The sequence below is a fragment of the Salvelinus namaycush genome, chromosome 28 (genome assembly GCF_016432855.1).
Source record: "Salvelinus namaycush isolate Seneca chromosome 28, SaNama_1.0, whole genome shotgun sequence".
Classification (NCBI taxonomy): Eukaryota; Metazoa; Chordata; class Actinopteri; order Salmoniformes; family Salmonidae; genus Salvelinus; species Salvelinus namaycush.
The window spans coordinates 1,202,449-1,225,602 of record NC_052334.1 but is presented as its reverse complement, the minus strand read 5'-3'; the positions used below and the strand labels follow the sequence as shown (position 1 = coordinate 1,225,602).

The window sequence follows — 23,154 nt, the reverse complement described above, 5'->3', positions numbered from 1 at the left end:
TTTACCTCTACTTCCTGAATTTTGACCTCTGACTCCTGACCTCTGTGTTTTGTTCTGCCCACGTTGCAGATGACCCAGTCTCCGTGGGCGGAGCAGCAGCAGGGTCAGCTCATAGGTAGTTTCGATGAGAAGGCGTACCTGTTGGAGAAACAGCTGAAGGCGGGAGACGACCCCTACAGAGACCACGCCTTCAACCTGGCCGAGAGCGACCGCCTGGGCTCAGAGCGGGTCATCAGAGACACACGACACTACAGGTGACTACATACAGACTGACTGGGCTCAGAGCGGGTCATCAGAGACACACGACACTACAGGTGACTACATACAGACTGACTGGGCTCCGAGCGGGCTATCAGAGACACACGGCACTACAGGTGACTACATACAGACTGACTGGGCTCAGAGCGGGTCATCAGAGACACACGGCACTACAGGTGACTACACACAGACCGCCTGGGCTCAGAGCGGGTCATCAGAGACACACGACACTACAGGTGACTACATACAGACTGACTGGGCTCAGAGCGGGTCATCAGAGACACACGACACTACAGGTGACTACATACAGACTGACTGGGCTCAGAGCGGGTCATCAGAGACACACGACACTACAGGTGACTACATACAGACTGACTGGGCTCCGAGCGGGTCATCAGAGACACACGACACTACAGGTGACTACATACAGACTGACTGGGCTCAGAGCGGGTCATCAGAGACACACGACACTACAGGTGACTACACACAGACTGACTGGGCTCCGAGCGGGTCATCAGAGACACACGACACTACAGGTGACTACATACAGACCGCCTGGGCTCAGAGCGGGTCATCAGAGACACACGGCACTACAGGTGACTACATACAGACCGCCTGGGCTCAGAGCGGGTCATCAGAGACACACGACACTACAGGTGACTACATACAGACTGACTGGGCTCAGAGCGGGTCATCAGAGACACACGACACTACAGGTGACTACACACAGACCGCCTGGGCTCAGCGGGTCATCAGAGACACACGACACTACAGGTGACTACACACAGACCGCCTGGGCTCAGAGCGGGTCATCAGAGACACACGACACTACAGGTGACTACATACAGACCGCCTGGGCTCAGAGCGGGTCATCAGAGACACACGACACTACAGGTGACTACATACAGACTGACTGGGCTCAGAGCGGGTCATCAGAGACACACGGCACTACAGGTGACTACATACAGACTGACTGGGCTCCGAGCGGGTCATCAGAGACACACGACACTACAGGTGACTACATACAGACTGACTGGGCTCAGAGCGGGTCATCAGAGACACACGGCACTACAGGTGACTACATACAGACTGACTGGGCTCCGAGCGGGTCATCAGAGACACACGACACTACAGGTGACTACATACAGACTGACTGGGCTCAGAGCGGGTCATCAGAGACACACAGCACTACAGGTGACTACATACAGACTGACTGGGCTCCGAGCGGGTCATCAGAGACACACGACACTACAGGTGATTACACACAGACCGCCTGGGCTCAGAGCGGGTCATCAGAGACACACAACACTACAGGTGACTACATACAGACTGACTGGGCTCCGAGCGGGTCATCAGAGACACACGACACTACAGGTGACTACATACAGACTGACTGGGCTCCGAGCGGGTCATCAGAGACACACGACACTACAGGTGACTACATACAGACTGACTGGGCTCAGAGCGGGTCATCAGAGACACACGACACTACAGGTGACTACATACAGACCGCCTGGGCTCAGAGCGGGTCATCAGAGACACACGGCACTACAGGTGACTACATACAGACCGCCTGGGCTCAGAGCGGGTCATCAGAGACACACGGCACTACAGGTGACTACATACAGACCGCCTGGGCTCAGAGCGGGTCATCAGAGACACACGACACTACAGGTGACTACATACAGACCGACTGGGCTCAGAGCGGGTCATCAGAGACACACGACACTACAGGTGACTACATACAGACCGCCTGGGCTCAGAGCGGGCCATCAGAGACACACGACACTACAGGTGATTACACACAGACCGCCTGGGCTCAGAGCGGGTCATCAGAGACACACGACACTACAGGTGACTACATACAGACCGCCTGGGCTCAGAGCGGGTCATCAGAGACACACGGCACTACAGGTGACTACATACAGACCGACTGGGCTCCGAGCGGGTCATCAGAGACACACGGCACTACAGGTGACTACATACAGACCGCCTGGGCTCAGAGCGGGCCATCAGAGACACACGGCACTACAGGTGACTACATACAGACCGCCTGGGCTCAGAGCGGGTCATCAGAGACACACAGCACTACAGGTGACTACATACAGACTGACTGGGCTCAGAGCGGGTCATCAGAGACACACGACACTACAGGTGACTACATACAGACCGCCTGGGCTCAGAGCGGGTCATCAGAGACACACGACACTACAGGTGACTACATACAGACCGCCTGGGCTCAGAGCGGGTCATCAGAGACACACAGCACTACAGGTGACTACATACAGACTGACTGGGCTCAGAGCGGGTCATCAGAGACACACGGCACTACAGGTGACTACATACAGACCGCCTGGGCTCCGAGCGGGTCATCAGAGACACACGGCACTACAGGTGACTACACACAGACCGACTCGAAAAGACACACTCATAAAGAGAGTACATCATGCAATGTCTGCACCTTCATCCATCATCCATGGGCTGGCATGATATCACATGTTCAACCATCATCCATGGGCTGGCATGATATCACATGTTCAACCATCATCCATGGGCTGGCATGATATCACATGTTCAACCATCATCCATGGGCTGGCATGATATCACATGTTCAACCATCATCCATGGGCTGGCATGATATCACATGTTCAACCATCATCCATGGGCTGGCATGATATCACATGTTCAACCATCATCCATGGGCTGGCATGATATCACATGTTCAACCGTCATCCATGGGCTGGCATGATATCACATGTTCAACCATCATCCATGGGCTGGCATGATATCACATGTTCAACCATCATCCATGGGCTGGCATGATATCACATGTTCAACCGTCATCCATGGGCTGGCATGATATCACATGTTCAACCATCATCCATGGGCTGGCATGATATCACATGTTCAACCGTCATCTATGGGCTGGCATGATATCACATGTTCAACCATCATCCATGGGCTGGCATGATATCACATGTTCAACCGTCATCCATGGGCTGGCATGATATCACATGTTCAACCGTCATCCATGGGCTGGCATGATATCACATGTTCAACCGTCATCCATGGGCTGGCATGATATCACATGTTCAACCGTCATCCATGGGCTGGCATGATATCACATGTTCAACCGTCATCCATGGGCTGGCATGATATCACATGTTCAACCGTCATCCATGGGCTGGCATGATATCACATGTTCAACCGTCATCCATGGGCTGGCATGATATCACATGTTCAACCGTCATCCATGGGCTGGCATGATATCACATGTTCAACCGTCATCCATGGGCTGGCATGATATCACATGTTCAACCGTCATCCATGGGCTGGCATGATATCACATGTTCAACCGTCATCCATGGGCTGGCATGATATCACATGTTCAACCGTCATCCATGGGCTGGCATGATATCACATGTTCAACCGTCATCCATGGGCTGGCATGATATCACATGTTCAACCGTCATCCATGGGCTGGCATGATATCACATGTTCAACCGTCATCCATGGGCTGGCATGATATCACATGTTCAACCGTCATCCATGGGCTGGCATGATATCACATGTTCAACCGTCATCCATGGGCTGGCATGATATCACATGTTCAACCGTCATCCATGGGCTGGCATGATATCACATGTTCAACCGTCATCCATGGGCTGGCATGATATCACATGTTCAACCGTCATCCATGGGCTGGCATGATATCACATGTCATTTGCTGTTATGATAGCGAACACTCATTGGGTTTTATAGTGTGTGGGGTGTACAGTACACAATGCACAGTAGGTGTGAATACTTTACTAAAACAATGTTGCTTCTTATTGTTTGTAGGTGTGAATACTTTACTAAAACAATGTTGCTTCTTATTGTTTGTAGGTGTGCCTCCTTGAATTATGACGCTAACCTTCCTCCTACGAGCATCATCATCACCTTCCACAATGAGGCTCGCTCCACCCTGCTACGCACCATCAAAAGGTAAGGAACCACTGCTACAGAACACTAGAACACTGCTGTAGAACACTAGAACTCTGCTGTAGAACACTAGAACACTGCTGTAAAACACTAGAACACTGCTATAGAACACTAGAACACTGCTATAGAACACTAGAACACTGCTGTAGAACACTAAAACACTGCTATAGAACACTAGAACACTGCTGTAAAACACTAGAACACTGCTGTAGAACACTAGAACACTGCTATAGAACACTAGAACACTGCTGTAAAACACTAGAACACTGCTGTAGAACACTAGAACACTGCTATAGAACACTAGAACACTGCTATAGAACACTAGAACACTGCTGTAGAACACTAAAACACTGCTATAGAACACTAGAACACTGCTATAGAACACTAGAACACTGCTGTAGAACACTAGAACACTGCTATAGAACACTAGAACACTGCTGTAAAACACTAGAACACTGCTGTAGAACACTAGAACACTGCTATAGAACACTAGAACACTGCTATAGAACACTAGAACACTGCTGTAGAACACTAGAACACTGCTGTAGAACACTAGAACACTGCTGTAGAACACTAGAACACTGCTGTAGAACACTAGAACACTGCTGTAAAACACTAGAACACTGCTATAGAACACTAGAACACTGCTGTAGAACACTAAAACACTGCTGTAAAACACTAGAACACTGCTGTAGAACACTAGAACACTGCTGTAGAACACTAGAACACTGCTGTAGAACACTAGAACACTGCTGTAGAACACTAGAACACTGCTATAGAACACTAGAACACTGCTGTAGAACACTAGAACACTGCTGTAGAACACTAGAACACTGCTGTAAAACACTAGAACACTGCTGTAGAACACTAGAACACTGCTGTAAAACACTAAAACACTGCTGTAGAACACTAGAACACTGCTGTAAAACACTAGAACACTGCTGTAGAACACTAGAACACTGCTATAGAACACTAGAACACTGCTATAGAACACTAGAACACTGCTGTAGAACACTAGAACACTGCTATAGAACACTAGAACACTGCTGTAAAACACTAGAACACTGCTGTAGAACACTAGAACACTGCTATAGAACACTAGAACACTGCTATAGAACACTAGAACACTGCTGTAGAACACTAGAACACTGCTATAGAACACTAGAACACTGCTGTAAAACACTAGAACACTGCTGTAGAACACTAGAACACTGCTATAGAACACTAGAACACTGCTGTAAAACACTAGGACACTGCTGTAGAACACTAGAACACTGCTATAGAACACTAGAACACTGCTGTAGAACACTGCTGTAGAACACTAGAACACTGCTATAGAACACTAGAACACTGCTATAGAACACTAGAACACTGCTGTAGAACACTAGAACACTGCTGTAGAACACTAGAACACTGCTATAGAACACTAGAACACTGCTGTAAAACACTAGGACACTGCTGTAGAACACTAGAACACTGCTATAGAACACTAGAACACTGCTGTAGAACACTGCTGTAGAACACTAGAACACTGCTATAGAACACTAGAACACTGCTGTAGAACACTAGAACACTGCTATAGAACACTAGAACACTGCTATAGAACACTAGAACACTGCTATAGAACACTGCTGTAAAACACTAGAACACTGCTGTAGAACACTAAGAACACTGCTATAGAACACTAGAACACTGCTATAGAACACTAGAACACTGCTGTAGAACACTAGAACACTGCTATAGAACACTAGGACACTGCTGTAAAACACTAGAACACTGCTGTAGAACACTAAGAACACTGCTGTAAAACACTAGAACACTGCTGTAAAACACTAGAACACTGCTGTAGAACACTAGAACACTGCTATAGAACACTAGAACACTGCTGTAGAACACTGCTGTAAAACACTAGAACACTGCTGTAAAACACTAGAACACTGCTGTAAAACACTGCTGTAAAACACTAGAACACTGCTGTAGAACACTAAGAACACTGCTGTAGAACACTAGAACACTGCTGTAAAACACTAGAACACTGCTGTAAAACACTAGAACACTGCTATAGAACACTAGAACACTGCTGTAGAACACTAGAACACTGCTGTAAAACACTAGAACACTGCTATAGAACACTAGAACACTGCTATAGAACACTGCTGTAAAACACTAGAACACTGCTGTAGAACACTGCTGTAAAACACTAGAACACTGCTGTAGAACACTGCTGTAAAACACTAGAACACTGGTGTAAAACACTAGAACACTGCTGTAAAACACTAGAACACTGCTATAGAACACTAGAACACTGCTGTAAAACACTAGAACACTGCTGTAGAACACTAGAACACTGCTATAGAACACTAGAACACTGCTGTAGAACACTGCTGTAAAACACTAGAACACTGCTGTAAAACACTAGAACACTGCTGTAAAACACTGCTGTAAAACACTAGAACACTGCTGTAGAACACTAAGAACACTGCTGTAGAACACTAGAACACTGCTGTAAAACACTAGAACACTGCTGTAAAACACTAGAACACTGCTGTAGAACACTAGAACACTGCTGTAAAACACTAGAACACTGCTATAGAACACTAGAACACTGCTATAGAACACTGCTGTAAAACACTAGAACACTGCTGTAGAACACTAGAACACTGCTGTAAAACACTAGAACACTGCTGTAAAACACTAGAACACTGCTATAGAACACTAGAACACTGCTATAGAACACTAGAACACTGCTGTAGAACACTAGAACACTGCTATAGAACACTAGAACACTGCTATAGAACACTGCTGTAAAACACTAGAACACTGCTGTAGAACACTAAGAACACTGCTGTAGAACACTAGAACACTGCTGTAAAACACTAGAACACTGCTGTAAAACACTAGAACACTGCTGTAGAACACTAGAACACTGCTGTAAAACACTAGAACACTGCTATAGAACACTAGAACACTGCTATAGAACACTGCTGTAAAACACTAGAACACTGCTGTAGAACACTAGAACACTGCTGTAAAACACTAGAACACTGCTGTAAAACACTAGAACACTGCTATAGAACACTAGAACACTGCTATAGAACACTAGAACACTGCTGTAGAACACTAGAACACTGCTATAGAACACTAGAACACTGCTATAGAACACTGCTGTAAAACACTAGAACACTGCTGTAGAACACTAAGAACACACTCCAGCCTGCTACGCACCATCAAAAAGTAAAGTACTATTGTATGCCTCACACAATAAAGAATGAAGAATTTACCATCTTTTTAGTGTTTAATGCTGTCTTCTCTCTCTCCCTCTCCCCCTCTCAGTGTCCTGATGAGGAGCCCTCCCTCTCTGATCCAGGAGATCATCCTGATAGATGACTTCAGTACTGATCGTGAGGCCTCCCTGCTTTTTCTCAGTTCTCCTGTTTAAATAGTCTCTGGTCCTTACACGGCTCCCAGCATGAGTCTCTGACAATAACTCTGCTCTCTGTGAGGTCCCTGTCGGTTCCCTTTCAGTCTCTACTCTTTATGAGGTTCTTTACATTGACACAAGAAGTGCTGAGCTGGTTCTCTCTGTCTCCACCTGCTGTGTTGTGCTGAGCTGGTTCTCTCTGTCTCCACCTGCTGTATTTTGGTCTGTCAGAACACAGAGAAATGCATGAAGACAGATTGTGAGATGGGAACAGGCATACAGGGAGACCGTGAGAGGGTAGATCACAAAAACATGTTGAAGTATTTAGATAGCAGGAGAGAGGCTTTGTCCAGGGATGTACACTACATCACCAAAAGTATGTGGACACCTGCTCATCGAACATCTCATTCCAAAATCATGGGCATTATTATGGAGTTGGTCCCCCTTTGCTGCTATAACAGCCTCCACTCTTCTGGGAAGGCTTTCCACTAGATGTTGGAACATTGCTGCGGGGACTCGCTTCCGTTCAGCCACAAGAGCATTAGTAAGGTTGGGCACTGATGTTGGGCGATTAGGCCTGGCTCGCAGTCGGCGTTCCAATTCATCCCAAAGGTGTTTGATGGGGTTGAGGTCAGGGCTCTGTGCAGGCCAGTCAAGTTCTTCCACACCGATCTCGATCAAACACTTCTGTATGGACCTCGCGGGGGCGGTGCACGGGGGCGGTGCCATGCTGAAACAGGAAAGGGCCTTCCCCTAACTGTTACCACAAAGTTGGAAGCACAGAATCGTCTAGAATGTCATTGTATGCTGTAGCGTTAAGATTTCCCTTCGCCTCCTGAGTAGTGCAGCAGCCCGCGGCTGGCCGGGATGTCCTTGTCCCATCGCGCTCTAGCGACTCCTTGTGGAGTGCCGGGTGCCTGCAAGCTGACGCCGGTCGCCAGCTGGACGGTGTATCCTCCGACACATTGGTATGGCTGGCTTCCGGTTTAAGTGGGCATTGTGTCAAGAAGCAGTGTGGCTTGGCAGGGTCCGTGTTTTGCAGGATGCATGGCTCTCAACCTTCGCCTCTCCCGAGTCCGTAGGGGAGTTGCAGCGATTGGACAAGAATGTAACTACCAATTGGCTATCACGAAATTGGGGAGAAAAAGGGATAAAAAGTACACAAATACATATATATATATACATATATATATACATACATACATACAGTATATACATACATAGTTCCCTTTACTGGAACTAAGGGGCCTAGCCCGAACAATGAAAAACAGACCCAGACCATTCCTCCTCCACCAAACTTTACAGTTGGCATTATGCATTTGGGTAGGTAGAGTTCTCCTGGCATCCGCCAAACCCCGATTCGTCCGTCGGACTGCGAGATGGTGAAGCGTGATTCATCACTCCAGAGAACACGTGCAATCTTTGGACAATAAAATCGCAGAGATACGCGGAAGATTAAACTACCAACGGGACATTAAAAACTGTAACATCTTATTCTTCACGGAGTCGTTGCTGAACGACGACAACATCAACATACAGCTGGCTGGTTATACGATGTATCGGCAGGATAGAACAGCGGCATCTGGTAAGAGAAGGGGCGGAGGACTATGTATTTTTGTAAATAACAGCTGGTGCACGATATCTAAGGAAGTCTCAAGGTTTTGCTCGCCTGAGGTAGAGTATCTCATGATAAGCTGTAGACCACACTACCTACCTAGAGAGTTTTCATCTGTATTCTTTGTAGCTGTTTACATACCACCACAGTCAGAGGCTGGCACTGAGGCAGCATTGAATGAGCTGTATTCCGCCATAAGCAGGGAAACTTAAGAGGCGGCGCCCCTAGTAGCCGGGGACTTTAATGCAGGGAAACTTAAATCCGTTTTACCAAATTTCTCTCAGCATGTTAAATGTGCAACCAGAGGAAAAAGAACTCTGGATCACCTATACTCCACACACAAAGACACATACAAAGCTCTCCCTCGCCCTCCATTTGGCAAATCTGACAATAATTCTATCCTCCTGATTCCTGCTTACAAGCAAAAATTACAGCAGAAAGCACCAGTGACTAGATCAATACAAAAGTGGTCAGAGGAAGCAGATGCTAAGCTACAGGACTGTTTTGCTAGCACAGACTGGAATATGTTCTGGGGATTCCTCCAATGGCATTGAGGAGTACACCACATCAGTCACCGGCTTCATCAATAACTGCATCGATGACATCGTCCCCACAGTGACCGTACGTACATACCCCAACCAGAAGCCATGGATTACAGGCAGCATCCGCACTGAGCTAAAGGCTAGAGCTGCCGATTTCAAGGAGCGGCAGCTAGAGGACTGTTGTCTTAATCTAGAGGACTGTTGCGGTCGGTCGGTCGGTCAGTGTGGTGTATGACGTGACAGACACCATCATCTGGCATTGCATTGTGGATGGACTTGTTCCTAAACCTAAATAATAATCCCTGGGTTTTGGTCATTTTATGTGTAAACAATAAATGCACAATCACAGTTGTACAATTGTGTGTCTGTGTGTGTCTGTGGTGTGTGTGTGTGTGTGTTGTGTGGTGTGTGGTGTGTGTGTGTGTGTATGTGTGTGAGTCCGTGTGTGTGTACGTGCGTGTGTATGAGTCTATGTGTGTGTGTGAGTCTGTGTGTGTGTTCTATTTGTGACGTGACATCCCTTCCTCTTTTCCAGCTGAGGACTGTCAACTGCTCTCTCAGATTCCCAAAGTACGCTGCCTGAGGAACGGACGTCGAGAGGGTGAGTAGTGTGTGTGTGTGTGCTGCACATAGGCTTGGGTGGTATACAGTATCCCGGAGTATTTAGTTTTTCGTCAAAAATATAATAACAAATAAAAAATCAATATGTCAACACTATTTCTTTGAAGTTTTTCCAATAAATTTGAATATTTGTAGCTACTTTTTAAGTACCTGCAGTCAACTTGTGCAATAAGTTTACTGTAGTTCCCCAGAACAGTTGAACCAGTCACATTATTTAACATGAACTTTACTGTAGTTCCCCAGAACAGTTGAACCAGTCACATTATTTAACATGAACTTTACCGTAGTTCCCCAGAACAGTTGAACCAGTCACATTATTTAACATGAACTTTACTGTAGTTCCCCAGAACAGTTGAACCAGTCACATTATTTAACATGAACTTTACCGTAGTTCCCCAGAACAGTTGAACCAGTCACATTATTTAACATGAACTTTACTGTAGTTCCCCAGAACAGTTGAACCAGTCACATTATTTAACATGAACTTTACTGTAGTTCCCCAGAACAGTTGAACCAGTCACATTATTTAACATGAACTTTACCGTAGTTCCCCAGAACAGTTGAACCAGACAAACAATCCCTTCCATTTAGGACTTATTAACTGCTAAGAGAACATATTATTTAATTGTAATGATTAAAGTTTACGCTGTATCTTTAAGAAATTAATAACATCATTTGTGTTTGTGGAATCTGACTATGAAACCCGACTAAAAGGAAGACGAAGAAGTGAATATGTTTTTAGTGGCGAGGGAGACGAAGAAGTGAATATGTTTTAGGTGGCGAGGGAGACGAAGAAGTGAATATGTTTTTAGTGGCGAGGGAGACGAAGAAGTGAATATGTTTTTAGTGGCGAGGGAGACGAAGAAGTGAATATGTTTTAGGTGGCGAGGGAGACGAAGAAGTGAATATGTTTTAGGTGGCGAGGGAGACGAAGAAGTGAATATGTTTTTGGTGGCGAGGGAGACGAAGAAGTGAATATGATTTAGTGGCGAGGGAGACGAAGAAGTGAATATGTTTTTGGTGGCGAGGGAGACGAAGAAGTGAATATGTTTTTAGTGGCGAGGAGACGAAGAAGTGAATATGTTTTTGGTGGTGAGGGAGACGAAGAAGTGAATATGATTTAGTGGCGAGGGAGACGAAGAAGTGAATATGATTTAGTGGCGAGGGAGACGAAGAAGTGAATATGTTTTAGTGGTGAGGGAGACGAAGAAGTGAATATGATTTAGTGGCGAGGGAGACGAAGAAGTGAATATGATTTAGTGGCGAGGGAGACGAAGAAGTGAATATGTTTTTAGTGGCGAGGTAGACGAAGAAGTGAATATGTTTTTGGTGGCGAGGGAGACGAAGAAGTGAATATGTTTTTAGTGGCGAGGGAGACGAAGAAGTGAATATGATTTAGTGGCGAGGGAGACGAAGAAGTGAATATGTTTTTGGTGGCGAGGGAGACGAAGAAGTGAATATGTTTTTAGTGGCGAGGGAGACGAAGAAGTGAATATGTTTTTGGTGGCGAGGGAGACGAAGAAGTGAATATGTTTTTAGTGGCGAGGGAGACGAAGAAGTGAATATGTTTTTGGTGGCGAGGGAGACGAAGAAGTGAATATGTTTTTAGTGGCGAGGGAGACGAAGAAGTGAATATGTTTTTGGTGGCGAGGGAGACGAAGAAGTGAATATGTTTTTGGTGGCGAGGAGACGAGGGAAGTGAATATGATTTTAGTGGCGAGGGAGACGAAGAAGTGAATATGTTTTTGGTGGCGAGGGAGACGAAGAAGTGAATATGTTTTTAGTGGCGAGGGAGACGAAGAAGTGAATATGTTTTTGGTGGCGAGGGAGACGAAGAAGTGAATATGTTTTTAGTGGCGAGGGAGACGAAGAAGTGAATATGTTTTTAGTGGCGAGGGAGACGAAGAAGTGAATATGTTTTTAGTGGCGAGGGAGACGAAGAAGTGAATATGTTTTTAGTGGCGACGGAGACGAAGAAGTGAATATGTTTTCGGTGGCGAGGGAGACTAAGTGAATTAATAAAAGTTTTTGGTGACAGTCAGCTTTGAAATCACCATATTTAGCATGCTGATTTGCATAACAAACAGAGTACTAGGTTAATGAATTCAGGCGGAAACTAGCAAGGAAAGTTAGCCTACAATTAAAGCTGGAAGCTACCGGTTTTGTCTAGGATCTGTGTCTATCTGTCTGCTCTGCCATCGTGTAGGTCTATCTAGCTAGCTACAGAGCCATTCATTTAGCGAGTTCGGACAACTTTTAGATTTTTTTAATGTTGTGCTAAACATTCCGTTACGTACCATTTGTTTAAATATTCCCCATGTAATGTTATTGGGAGCTAACATGGCTGCCATGGAATGTTGTAACAAAGATTTGTATAACTAAGATAGACCACAGCCTGTCGTTTCCAACGGGAACAAATGAGTCATATTGGGAAGAACAAGCAATGAGGGACCTAGCGAGATCCTATTGGCGTGTACTAGCATACATTTGCATATTTCCGTTAGGGAACGCCTACTCTGTGAAGTGGGCGTGTGCAATAACTCAATTAGCCTTTGCACTCCTAAACAACACCATTTTTAAAACATTTGGCAAAGGGTAAAGTCTACAAAACTTTGTCCACTCTGTTAGGTACAGATTCTAGTTTTATATTTTTTATAATATATATTTTTTGACCCCTTTTTCTCCCCAATTTTGTGGTATCCAATTGGTAGTTACAGTCTTGTCTCATCGCTGCAACTCCCGTACGGACTCGGGAGAGGCGAAGGTCGAGAGCCATGCGTCCTCCGAAACCCAACCAAGCCGCACTGCTTCTTCACACACTGCTCACTTAACCCGGAAGCCAGCCGCACCAACGTGTCGGAAGAAACACCGTACACCTGGCGACCGTGTCAGCGTACTTGCACCCGGCCCGTCACAGGAGTCGCTAGAGCATGATGGAACAAGGACATCCCGGCCAGTCAAACCTTCCTCTAACCCAAACGACGCCGGGCCAATTGTGAGTCGCCTCATGGGTCTCCCGGTCAGGGCCGGCTGCGACACACCCGGATCTAGTTCCCATGCACTGCAGTGCCTTAGACCGCTGCGCCACTCGGGAGGACACAGATTCTAGTTTTGGGAACAGAAAACTGAATTGAGATCAAATGTTTTCATCGCTGAGATAATGTGCAGAATGTCGGCCCTAAATCCATCTACTCCCACTGCCGGCTACTGGGCTTCCTACCCACTACCATATTTGGTAGTGGGTGGAAACACCATGCGGATGCTTCACATTTATACGTCCGGTGAAATATCTGGTATCATTATTCTATCTGTGGTTGTAGTGTCATGTTAATGCATCGTAATGCAGAAACCTCAACGTCCCGACTCTCTAGGTACAGTTATCCCCAAGCCTTTAGGAAGCAGCAACTAGACACCTTTGATGTTCTCTATCAGTAGCCACTGCAGAGGTCTAGCTGTTTTCTCAGGCTCATACTGTACTCTTATCCGTGTCCTAGGACTGATCCGGTCCCGGGTACGAGGGGCAGACTCGGCCTCCGGCACTATCCTGACCTTCCTGGACAGCCACTGTGAGGTCAACACTGACTGGCTACAGCCCATGATCCAGAGGGTCAAAGAGGTACGCACACACTCACTCACTCACTCACTCACTCACTCACACACTCACACACTCACACACTCACTCACTCACTCTGACTGGCTACAGCCCATGATCCAGAGGGTCAAAGAAGTACGCACTCACTCACTCACTCATTCACTCACTCACTCTGACTGGCTACAGCCCATGATCCAGAGGGTCAAAGAAGTACTCACTCACTCACTCACTCACTCACTCACACGCATGCATGCATGCACAGCCAAACACACACACACACACTCTGCCTGGCTCCAGCCCGTGATACAGATGTTGCTTGATGACTCACACTCCTCTGTCATTCACTACAGACTTTAGTCTTAATCGCTCCCGAGTGGCGCAGCGGTTGAAGGCACTGCAACTCAGTGCTAGAGGCTTCACTACAGACACCCTGGTTCAGCGGTCTAAGGCCCTGCAACTCAGTGCTAGAGGCTTCACTACAGACACCCTGGTTCAGCGGTCTAAGGCACTGCAACTCAGTGCTAGAGGCTTCACTACAGACACCCTGGTTCAGCGGTCTAAGGCCCTGCACCTCAGTGCTAGAGGCTTCACTACAGACACCCTGGTTCAGCGGTCTAAGGCCCTGCACCTCAGTGCTAGAGGAGTCACTACAGACACCCTGGTTCAGCGGTCGAAGGCACTGCAACTCAGTGCTAGAGGCTTCACTACAGACACCCTGGTTCAGCGGTCTAAGGCCCTGCACCTCAGTGCTAGAGGCTTCACTACAGACACCCTGGTTCAGCGGTCGAAGGCACTGCAACTCAGTGCTAGAGGCTTCACTACAGACACCCTGGTTCAGCGGTCTAAGGCACTGCAACTCAGTGCTAGAGGCTTCACTACAGACACCCTGGTTCAGCGGTCTAAGGCCCTGCACCTCAGTGCTAGAGGCTTCACTACAGACACCCTGGTTCAGCGGTCTAAGGCACTGCAACTCAGTGCTAGAGGCTTCACTACAGACACCCTGGTTCAGCGGTCTAAGGCCCTGCAACTCAGTGCTAGAGGCTTCACTACAGACACCCTGGTTCAGCGGTCTAAGGCCCTGCACCTCAGTGCTAGAGGCTTCACTACAGACACCCTGGTTCAGCGGTCTAAGGCCCTGCAACTCAGTGCTAGAGGCTTCACTACAGACACCCTGGTTCGTATCCAGGCTGTATCACAACCGGCCGTGATTGGGAGTCCCATAGGGCGGTGCGCAATTGTCCCAGCATCATCTGGGTTTGGCCGGTGTAGGCCGTCATTGTAAATAAGAATTTGTTCTTAACCGACTTGCCTAGTTAAATAAAGGTTAAATAAAAATAAATAAAAACTGTTGCCACAAAGTTGGAAGCACATAATCGTCTAGAATGTCATTGTATGCTGTATCGTTGAGATTTCCCATCACTGGAATTAAGGGGCCCGAACGATGAAAAACAGCCCCAGACCATTATTCCTTGTCCACCAAACTTTACATTTGGCACTATGCATTCGGGCAGGTAGCGTTCTCCTGGCATCCGCCAAACCCAGATTTGTCCGTCAGACTGCCAGATAGTGAAGCGTGATTCATCACTACAGAGAACGCGTTTCCACTGCTCCATAGTCTAATGGCGGCGAGCTATACACCCCTCCAGCTGACGCTTGGCATTGCGCATGGTGATCTTAGGCTTGTGTGCGGCTGGTTCAATCAATCAATCAAATGTTTTTATATAGCCCTTCGTACATCAGCTGATATCTCAAAGTGCTGTACAGAAACCCAGCCTAAAACCCCAAACAGCAAGCAATGCAGGTGTAGAAGCACGGTGGCTAGGAAAAACTCCCTAGAAAGGCCAGAACCTAGGAAGAAACCTAGAGAGGAACCAGGCTATGAGGGGTGGCCAGTCCTCTTCTGGCTCTGCCAGATGGAGATTATAACAGAACATGGCCAAGATGTTCAAATGTTCATAGATGACCAAACTACAACTCCCTACTACATCACACAGTTCAGTCTGGATCTGATTTATCTCTAGAGAAACTACAACTCCCTACTACATCACACAGTTCAGGCTGGATCTGATTCATCTCTAGAGAAACTACAACTCCCTACTACATCACACAGTTCAGGCTGGATCTGATTCATCTCTAGAGAAACTACAACTCCCTACTACATCACACAGTTCAGGCTGGATCTGATTTATCTCTAGAGAAACTACAACTCCCTACTACGTCACACAGTTTCAGTCTGGATCTGATTTATCTCTAGAGAAACTACAACTCCCTACTACATCACACAGTTCAGGCTGGATCTGATTCATCTCTAGAGAAACTACAACTCCCTACTACATCACACAGTTCAGGCTGGATCTGATTCATCTCTAGAGAAACTACAACTCCCTACTACATCACACAGTTCAGTCTGGATCTGATTTATCTCTTGAGAAACTACAACTCCCTACTACATCACACAGTTCAGGCTGGGTCTGATTTATCTCTAGAGAAACTACAACTCCCTACTACATCACACAGTTCAGACTGGATCTGATTTATCTCTAGAGAAACTACAACTCCCTACTACATCACACAGTTCAGGCTGGATCTGATTTATCTCTAGAGAAACTACAACTCCCTACTACATCACACAGTTCAGGCTGGATCTGATTTATCTCCAGAGAAACTACAACTCCCTACTACATCACACAGTTCAGACTGGATCTGATTTATCTCTAGAGAAACTACAACTCCCTACTACATCACACAGTTCAGGCTGGATCTGATTTATCTCTAGAGAAACTACAACTCCCTACTACATCACACAGTTCAGGCTGGGTCTGATTTATCTCTAGAGAAACTACAACTCCCTACTACATCACACAGTTCAGACTGGATCTGATTTATCTCTAGAGAAACTACAACTCCCTACTACATCACACAGTTCAGGCTGGGTCTGATTCATCTCTAGAGAAACTACAACTCCCTACTACATCACACAGTTCAGGCTGGATCTGATTTATCTCTAGAGAAACTACAACTCCCTACTACATCACACAGTTCAGGCTGGATCTGATTTATCTCTAGAGAAACTACAACTCCCTACTACATCACACAGTTCAGACTGGATCTGATTTATCTCTAGAGAAACTACAACTCCCTACTACATCACACAGTTCAGGCTGGGTCTGATTCATCTCTAGAGAAACTACAACTCCCTACTACATCACACAGTTCAGGCTGGGTCTGATTCATCTCTAGAGAAACTACAACTCCCTACTACATCACACAGTTCAGGCTGGGTCTGATTTATCTCTAGAGAAACTACAGTGAGCTCACAGAAGAAAGAAAAAAACAAAATGGAGTTGAAATAATTTAACGAACTTCGGTCAATTAGTTGTTCAAAAACCAAAATAACAAAATGTTGGTTAATCGCTCAACATTAACGTCAACATTCAAAGAACCAGGACTGTAATTAGAAACAGTCGCTATGACTGTCCCTTTTTGTAAAGCTAACACACACACACACACACACACACACACACACACACACACACACACACACACACACACATACACACACACACACACACACCATCAGCACCACTCTAACGTGCTGTTACTGCTGAGGCTAGGGGGTTCCATTGTCATCATGCGATTTTAACCGGGGAATGAGCGGGGCAACGGTCACTAATATCACAGTTGGTGAAAAATGACATGACGCTCGCTCGATGATGTCATCCGTGTCACTGAATGTAATTGGACACATTTATCTTCTTCGTGACGACAAAAACAGAGAGGAGGCTGGTGAGGGGAGGACGGCTCATAGTGATGGCTGGAACGGAGTCACGGAAACCATGGAAACACACGTGTTTGATGTATTTGATACCGTTCCACCTATTCCCGCTCCAGCCATTAACACGAGCCCGTCCTCCCCTAATTAAGGTATCACCAACCTCCTGTGGTAGAAACACCGTGTTTTCACGTAATTATTGTTGATGCTGGAGATGTGTGTGTGTGTGTGTGTGTGTGTGTGTGTGTGTGTGTGTGTGTGTGTGTGTGACCGTGCCTGTGTAACAGTATAACTTTAAACCGTCCCCTCGCCCCGACCTCGGGCGCGAACCAGGGACCCTCTGCACACATCAACAACTGACACCCACGAAGCGTCGTTACCCATCGCTCCACAAAAGCCGCGGCCCTTGCAGAGCAAGGGGCAACACTACTAATAGGTTTCAGAGCAAGTGACGTAACTGATTGAAACGCTAGTAGCGCGTACCCGCTAACTAGCTAGCCATTTCACATCCGTTACACCTGTCTCTCCCCTCCCCAGGACCGTACCCGGGTTGTCAGCCCCATCATCGATGTTATCAGCCTGGATAACTTTGCCTACTTGGCAGCTTCAGCTGACTTGAGGGGAGGTCAGTAGGATTACTGTATGAGAACACACACACACACACACACACACATGTTTGTTTTACTATCCTTGTGGGGACCAAACAACATCCTATTTTCCATAACCCCATACCCCTAAACCTAACCCGTACCCCAATTCTAACCCTAATTGTAACCCTCAACTTAAGCCTAAACTAAACCATTTTCCTTGTGGGAATGCCCCCCCCCCCTCTCTCTCTGTCTCTCAGGGTTTGACTGGAGTCTACACTTTAAATGGGAGCAGATTCCCATCGAACAGAAGATGTCCAGGAGTGACCCCACACTGCCTATCAGGTAGCTAGTTATGTTGATGTGGTCCCCACACTGCCTATCAGGTAGCTACAGTAGTTATGTTGATGTGGTCTCCACACTGCCTATCAGGTAGCTAGTTATGTTGATGTGGTCTCCACACTGCCTATCAGGTAGCTACAGTAGTTATGTTGATGTGGTCCCCACACTGTCTATCAGGTAGCTAGTTATGTTGATGTGGTCTCCACACTGCCTATCAGGTAGCTACAGTAGTTATGTTGATGTGGTCCCCACACTGTCTATCAGGTAGCTAGTTATGTTGATGTGGTCTCCACACTGCCTATCAGGTAGCTACAGTAGTTATGTTGATGTGGTCCCCACACTGCCTATCAGGTAGCTACAGTAGTTATGTTGATGTGGTCCCCACACTGCCTATCAGGTAGCTAGTTATGTTGATGTGGTCTCCACACTGTCTATCAGGTAGCTAGTTATGTTGATGTGGTCCCCACACTGCCTATCAGGTAGCTAGTTATGTTGATGTGGTCCCCACACTGCCTATCAGGTAGCTAGTTATGTTGATGTGGTCTCCACACTGTCTATCAGGTAGCTAGTTATGTTGATGTGGTCCCCACACTGCCTATCAGGTAGCTAGTTATGTTGATGTGGTCCCCACACTGTCTATCAGGTAGCTACAGTAGTTATGTTGATGTGGTCCCCACACTGCCTATCAGGTAGCTACAGTAGTTATGTTGATGTGGTCCCCACACTGTCTATCAGGTAGCTACAGTAGTTATGTTGATGTGGTCCCCACACTGCCTATCAGGTAGCTAGTTATGTTGATGTGGTCCCCACACTGCCTATCAGGTAGCTAGTTATGTTGATGTGGTCTCCACACTGCCTATCAGGTAGCTAGTTATGTTGATGTGGTCCCCACACTGCCTATCAGGTAGCTACAGTAGTTATGTTGATGTGGTCCCCACACTGTCTATCAGGTAGCTAGTTATGTTGATGTGGTCTCCACACTGCCTATCAGGTAGCTAGTTATGTTGATGTGGTCCCCACACTGCCTATCAGGTAGCTACAGTAGTTATGTTGATGTGGTCCCCACACTGCCTATCAGGTAGCTAGTTATGTTGATGTGGTCCCCACACTGCCTATCAGGTAGCTAGTTATGTTGATGTGGTCTCCACACTGCCTATCAGGTAGCTACAGTAGTTATGTTGATGTGGTCTCCACACTGCCTATCAGGTAGCTAGTTATGTTGATGTGGTCCCCACACTGCCTATCAGGTAGCTAGTTATGTTGATGTGGTCCCCACACTGCCTATCAGGTAGCTACAGTAGTTATGTTGATGTGGTCCCCACACTGCCTATCAGGTAGCTAGTTATGTTGAAGTGGTCCCCACACTGCCTATCAGGTAGCTAGTTATGTTGATGTGGTCCCCACACTGCCTATCAGGTAGCTAGTAGTTATGTTGATGTGGTCCCCACACTGCCTATCAGGTAGCTACAGTAGTTATGTTGATGTGGTCTCCACACTGCCTATCAGGTAGCTACAGTAGTTATGTTGATGTGGTCCCCACACTGCCTATCAGGTAGCTAGTTATGTTGATGTGGTCTCCACACTGCCTATCAGGTAGCTACAGTAGTTATGTTGATGTGGTCTCCACACTGCCTATCAGGTAGCTACAGTAGTTATGTTGATGTGGTCTCCACACTGCCTATCAGGTAGCTACAGTAGTTATGTTGATGTGGTCTCCACACTGCCTATCAGGTAGCTACAGTAGTTATGTTGATGGTGGTCCTCCACACTGCTATTCAGGTAGCTACAGTAGTTATGTTGATGTGGTCTCCACACTGCCTATCAGGTAGCTACAGTAGTTATGTTGATGTGGTCTCCACACTGCCTATCAGGTAGCTACAGTAGTTATGTTGATGTGGTCTCCACACTGCTATCAGGTAGCTAGTAGCTACAGTAGTTATGTTGATGTGGTCTCCACACTGCCTATCAGGTAGCTACAGTAGTTATGTTGATGTGGTCTCCACACTGCCTATGTTAGCTGTACCTGTACACGGTGTTGTGTCCGTGTGTTAGCTGTACCTGTATGAGCTGAAGCTTGTGTTGACAGAGGGGGAGGAGGGAGGGGTGGGCATGGCTTCCTTCAGGGCGGGGGACACCTGAGGAGGGGTGGAGGAGAGGTGGGCTGTCGCCATGGGAGCTGCATCGTCCGAGTCACCTGATAAATACACAGGGATTATCATCATCGGGACAGAGGGTACAATTACAACAAGTGATAGACTGACAGATTAAGACTAGGGGTCAGATGCCTGGACACAGAGTAAACCTAGATTAAATATACAGGATTATCATTTAATTGGTGCTCAGGAAATCAGCACCTATAAGTACTGTATAACTACAGTATCACATCCAACAAGTTCTCAGTGTTGACATGAAAGCAGTACGTACAACGACGTGTTGTTGACACATTGGTTACTTTATTGTATATTGGCGTGAAAACCCCCCACCTCATGACTAACCTGATGTTGCTGATGACTGTTCCACCAGTCCAACTTTCACCATCTGGGGAGGGAGGTCAGAGGTCAGGGTGAAAAAGTATGGACTCATGGACACGACGATCAAGTCCAAGGAAAAGAACGTATCCTTCTTTAGATTAGGTGGAAAAAGGGGAAAAACCACTTACCCCGATAAAGGGGATGAACTTCTGACAAGAGTCCTCGTCTGGGCTGCAGTACCAGGAGACAGACAGGAGACATGGAGGGGGACAGGCACAGAGTGATGTAGTACCAGGAGACAGACAGGAGACATGGGGGGGGACAGGCACAGAGTGATGTAGTACCAGGAGACAGACAGGAGCATGGGGGGGACAGGCACAGAGTGATGTAGTACCAGGAGACAGACAGGAGACAGGGGGGGGGGGGGGGGGGGGGGGGGGGGGGGGGGGGCAGGCACAGAGTGATGTAGTACCAGGAGACGACAGGAGACATGGGGGGGACAGGCACAGAGTGATGTAGTACCAGGAGACAGACAGGAGACATGGGGGGGTATAGGCACAGAGTGATGTAGTACCAGGGGACAGACAGAGACATGGGGGGGGGGGGGACAGGCACAGAGTGATGTAGTACCAGGGACAGACAGAAGACATGGGGGGGGGGGGGGCAGGCACAGAGTGATGTAGTACCAGGAGACAGACAGGAGACATGGGGGGGGACAGGCACAGAGTGATGTAGTACCAGGAGACAGACAGGAGACATGGGGGGGGTATGGCACAGAGTGATGTAGTACCAGGGACAGACAGGAGACATGGGGGGGGGGGGGGGGGGGGGGGGGGGGGGGGGGGGGGGGGGGGGGGGGGGGGGGGGGACAGGCACAGAGTGATGTAGTACCAGGGGACAGACAGGAGACATGGGGGGGGGGGGACAGGCACAGAGTGATGTAGTACCAGGGGACAGACAGGAGACATGGGGGGGTATAGGCACAGAGTGATGTAGTACCAGGCAGACAGGAGACATGGGGGGGGTAGGCACAGAGTGATGTAGTACCAGGAGACAGACAGGAGACATGGGGGGGGTGTATAGGCACAGAGTGATGTAGTACCAGGAGACAGACAGGAGACATGGGGGGGGGGACAGGCACAGAGTGATGTAGTACCAGGGGACAAACAGGAGACATGGGGGGGGGTATAGGCACAGAGTGATGTAGTACCAGGGGACAGACAGACAGGAGACATGGGGGGGGGTATAGGCACAGAGTGATGTAGTACCAGGGACAGACAGGAGACATGGGGGGGGTATAGGCACAGAGTGATGTGTACCAGGGGACAGACAGGAGACATGGGGGGGGGGGGGTATAGGCACAGAGTGATGTAGTACCAGGGGACAGACAGGAGACATGGGGGGGGACAGGCACAGAGTGATGTAGTACCAGGGACAGACAGGAGACATGGGGGGGGTATAGCACAGAGTGATGTAGTACCGAGGAGACAGACAGGAGACATGGGGGGGGGGGGGGTGGGAACAGGCACAGAGTGATGTAGTACCAGGAGACAGACAGGAGACATGGGGGGGGGGGGGGGGGGGACAGGCACAGAGTGATGTAGTACCAGGGGACAGAAGAGGAGACATGGGGGGGGGACAGGCACAGAGTGATGTAGTACCAGGAGACAGACAGACAGGAGACATGGGGGGGGGACGGCACAGAGTGATGTAGTACCAGGAGACAGACAGGAGACATGGGGGGGGACAGGCACAGAGTGATGTAGTACCAGAGACAGACAGAGACATGGGGGGGGGTATAGGCACAGAGTGATGTAGTACCAGGAGACAGACAGGAGACATGGGGGGTGGGGGGGGGGGGGGGGGGGGGGGGGGGGTGGGGGGGGGGGGGGGGGGGGGGGGGGGGGGGGGGGGGGGGGGGTGTGACAGGACACAAGGAGGGGGGGGGGGGA

The 23,154-nt window shown here is 47.8% G+C and overlaps 1 protein-coding gene across 1 annotated transcript; it reads left to right on the top strand.

Annotated features, from left to right (window-relative positions):
- On the top strand, positions 1-18,738 carry LOC120022968 (polypeptide N-acetylgalactosaminyltransferase 16-like). Its single transcript, XM_038966928.1, has 7 exons — positions 1-254; positions 4,144-4,242; positions 7,573-7,640; positions 10,353-10,418; positions 13,933-14,054; positions 18,340-18,427; positions 18,650-18,738. Exons 1-7 carry the CDS (start codon positions 70-72, stop codon positions 18,736-18,738), a joined length of 717 nt encoding a protein of 238 aa, XP_038822856.1. The 5' UTR covers positions 1-69.
- Positions 18,739-23,154: the final 4,416 nt, after the last annotated feature.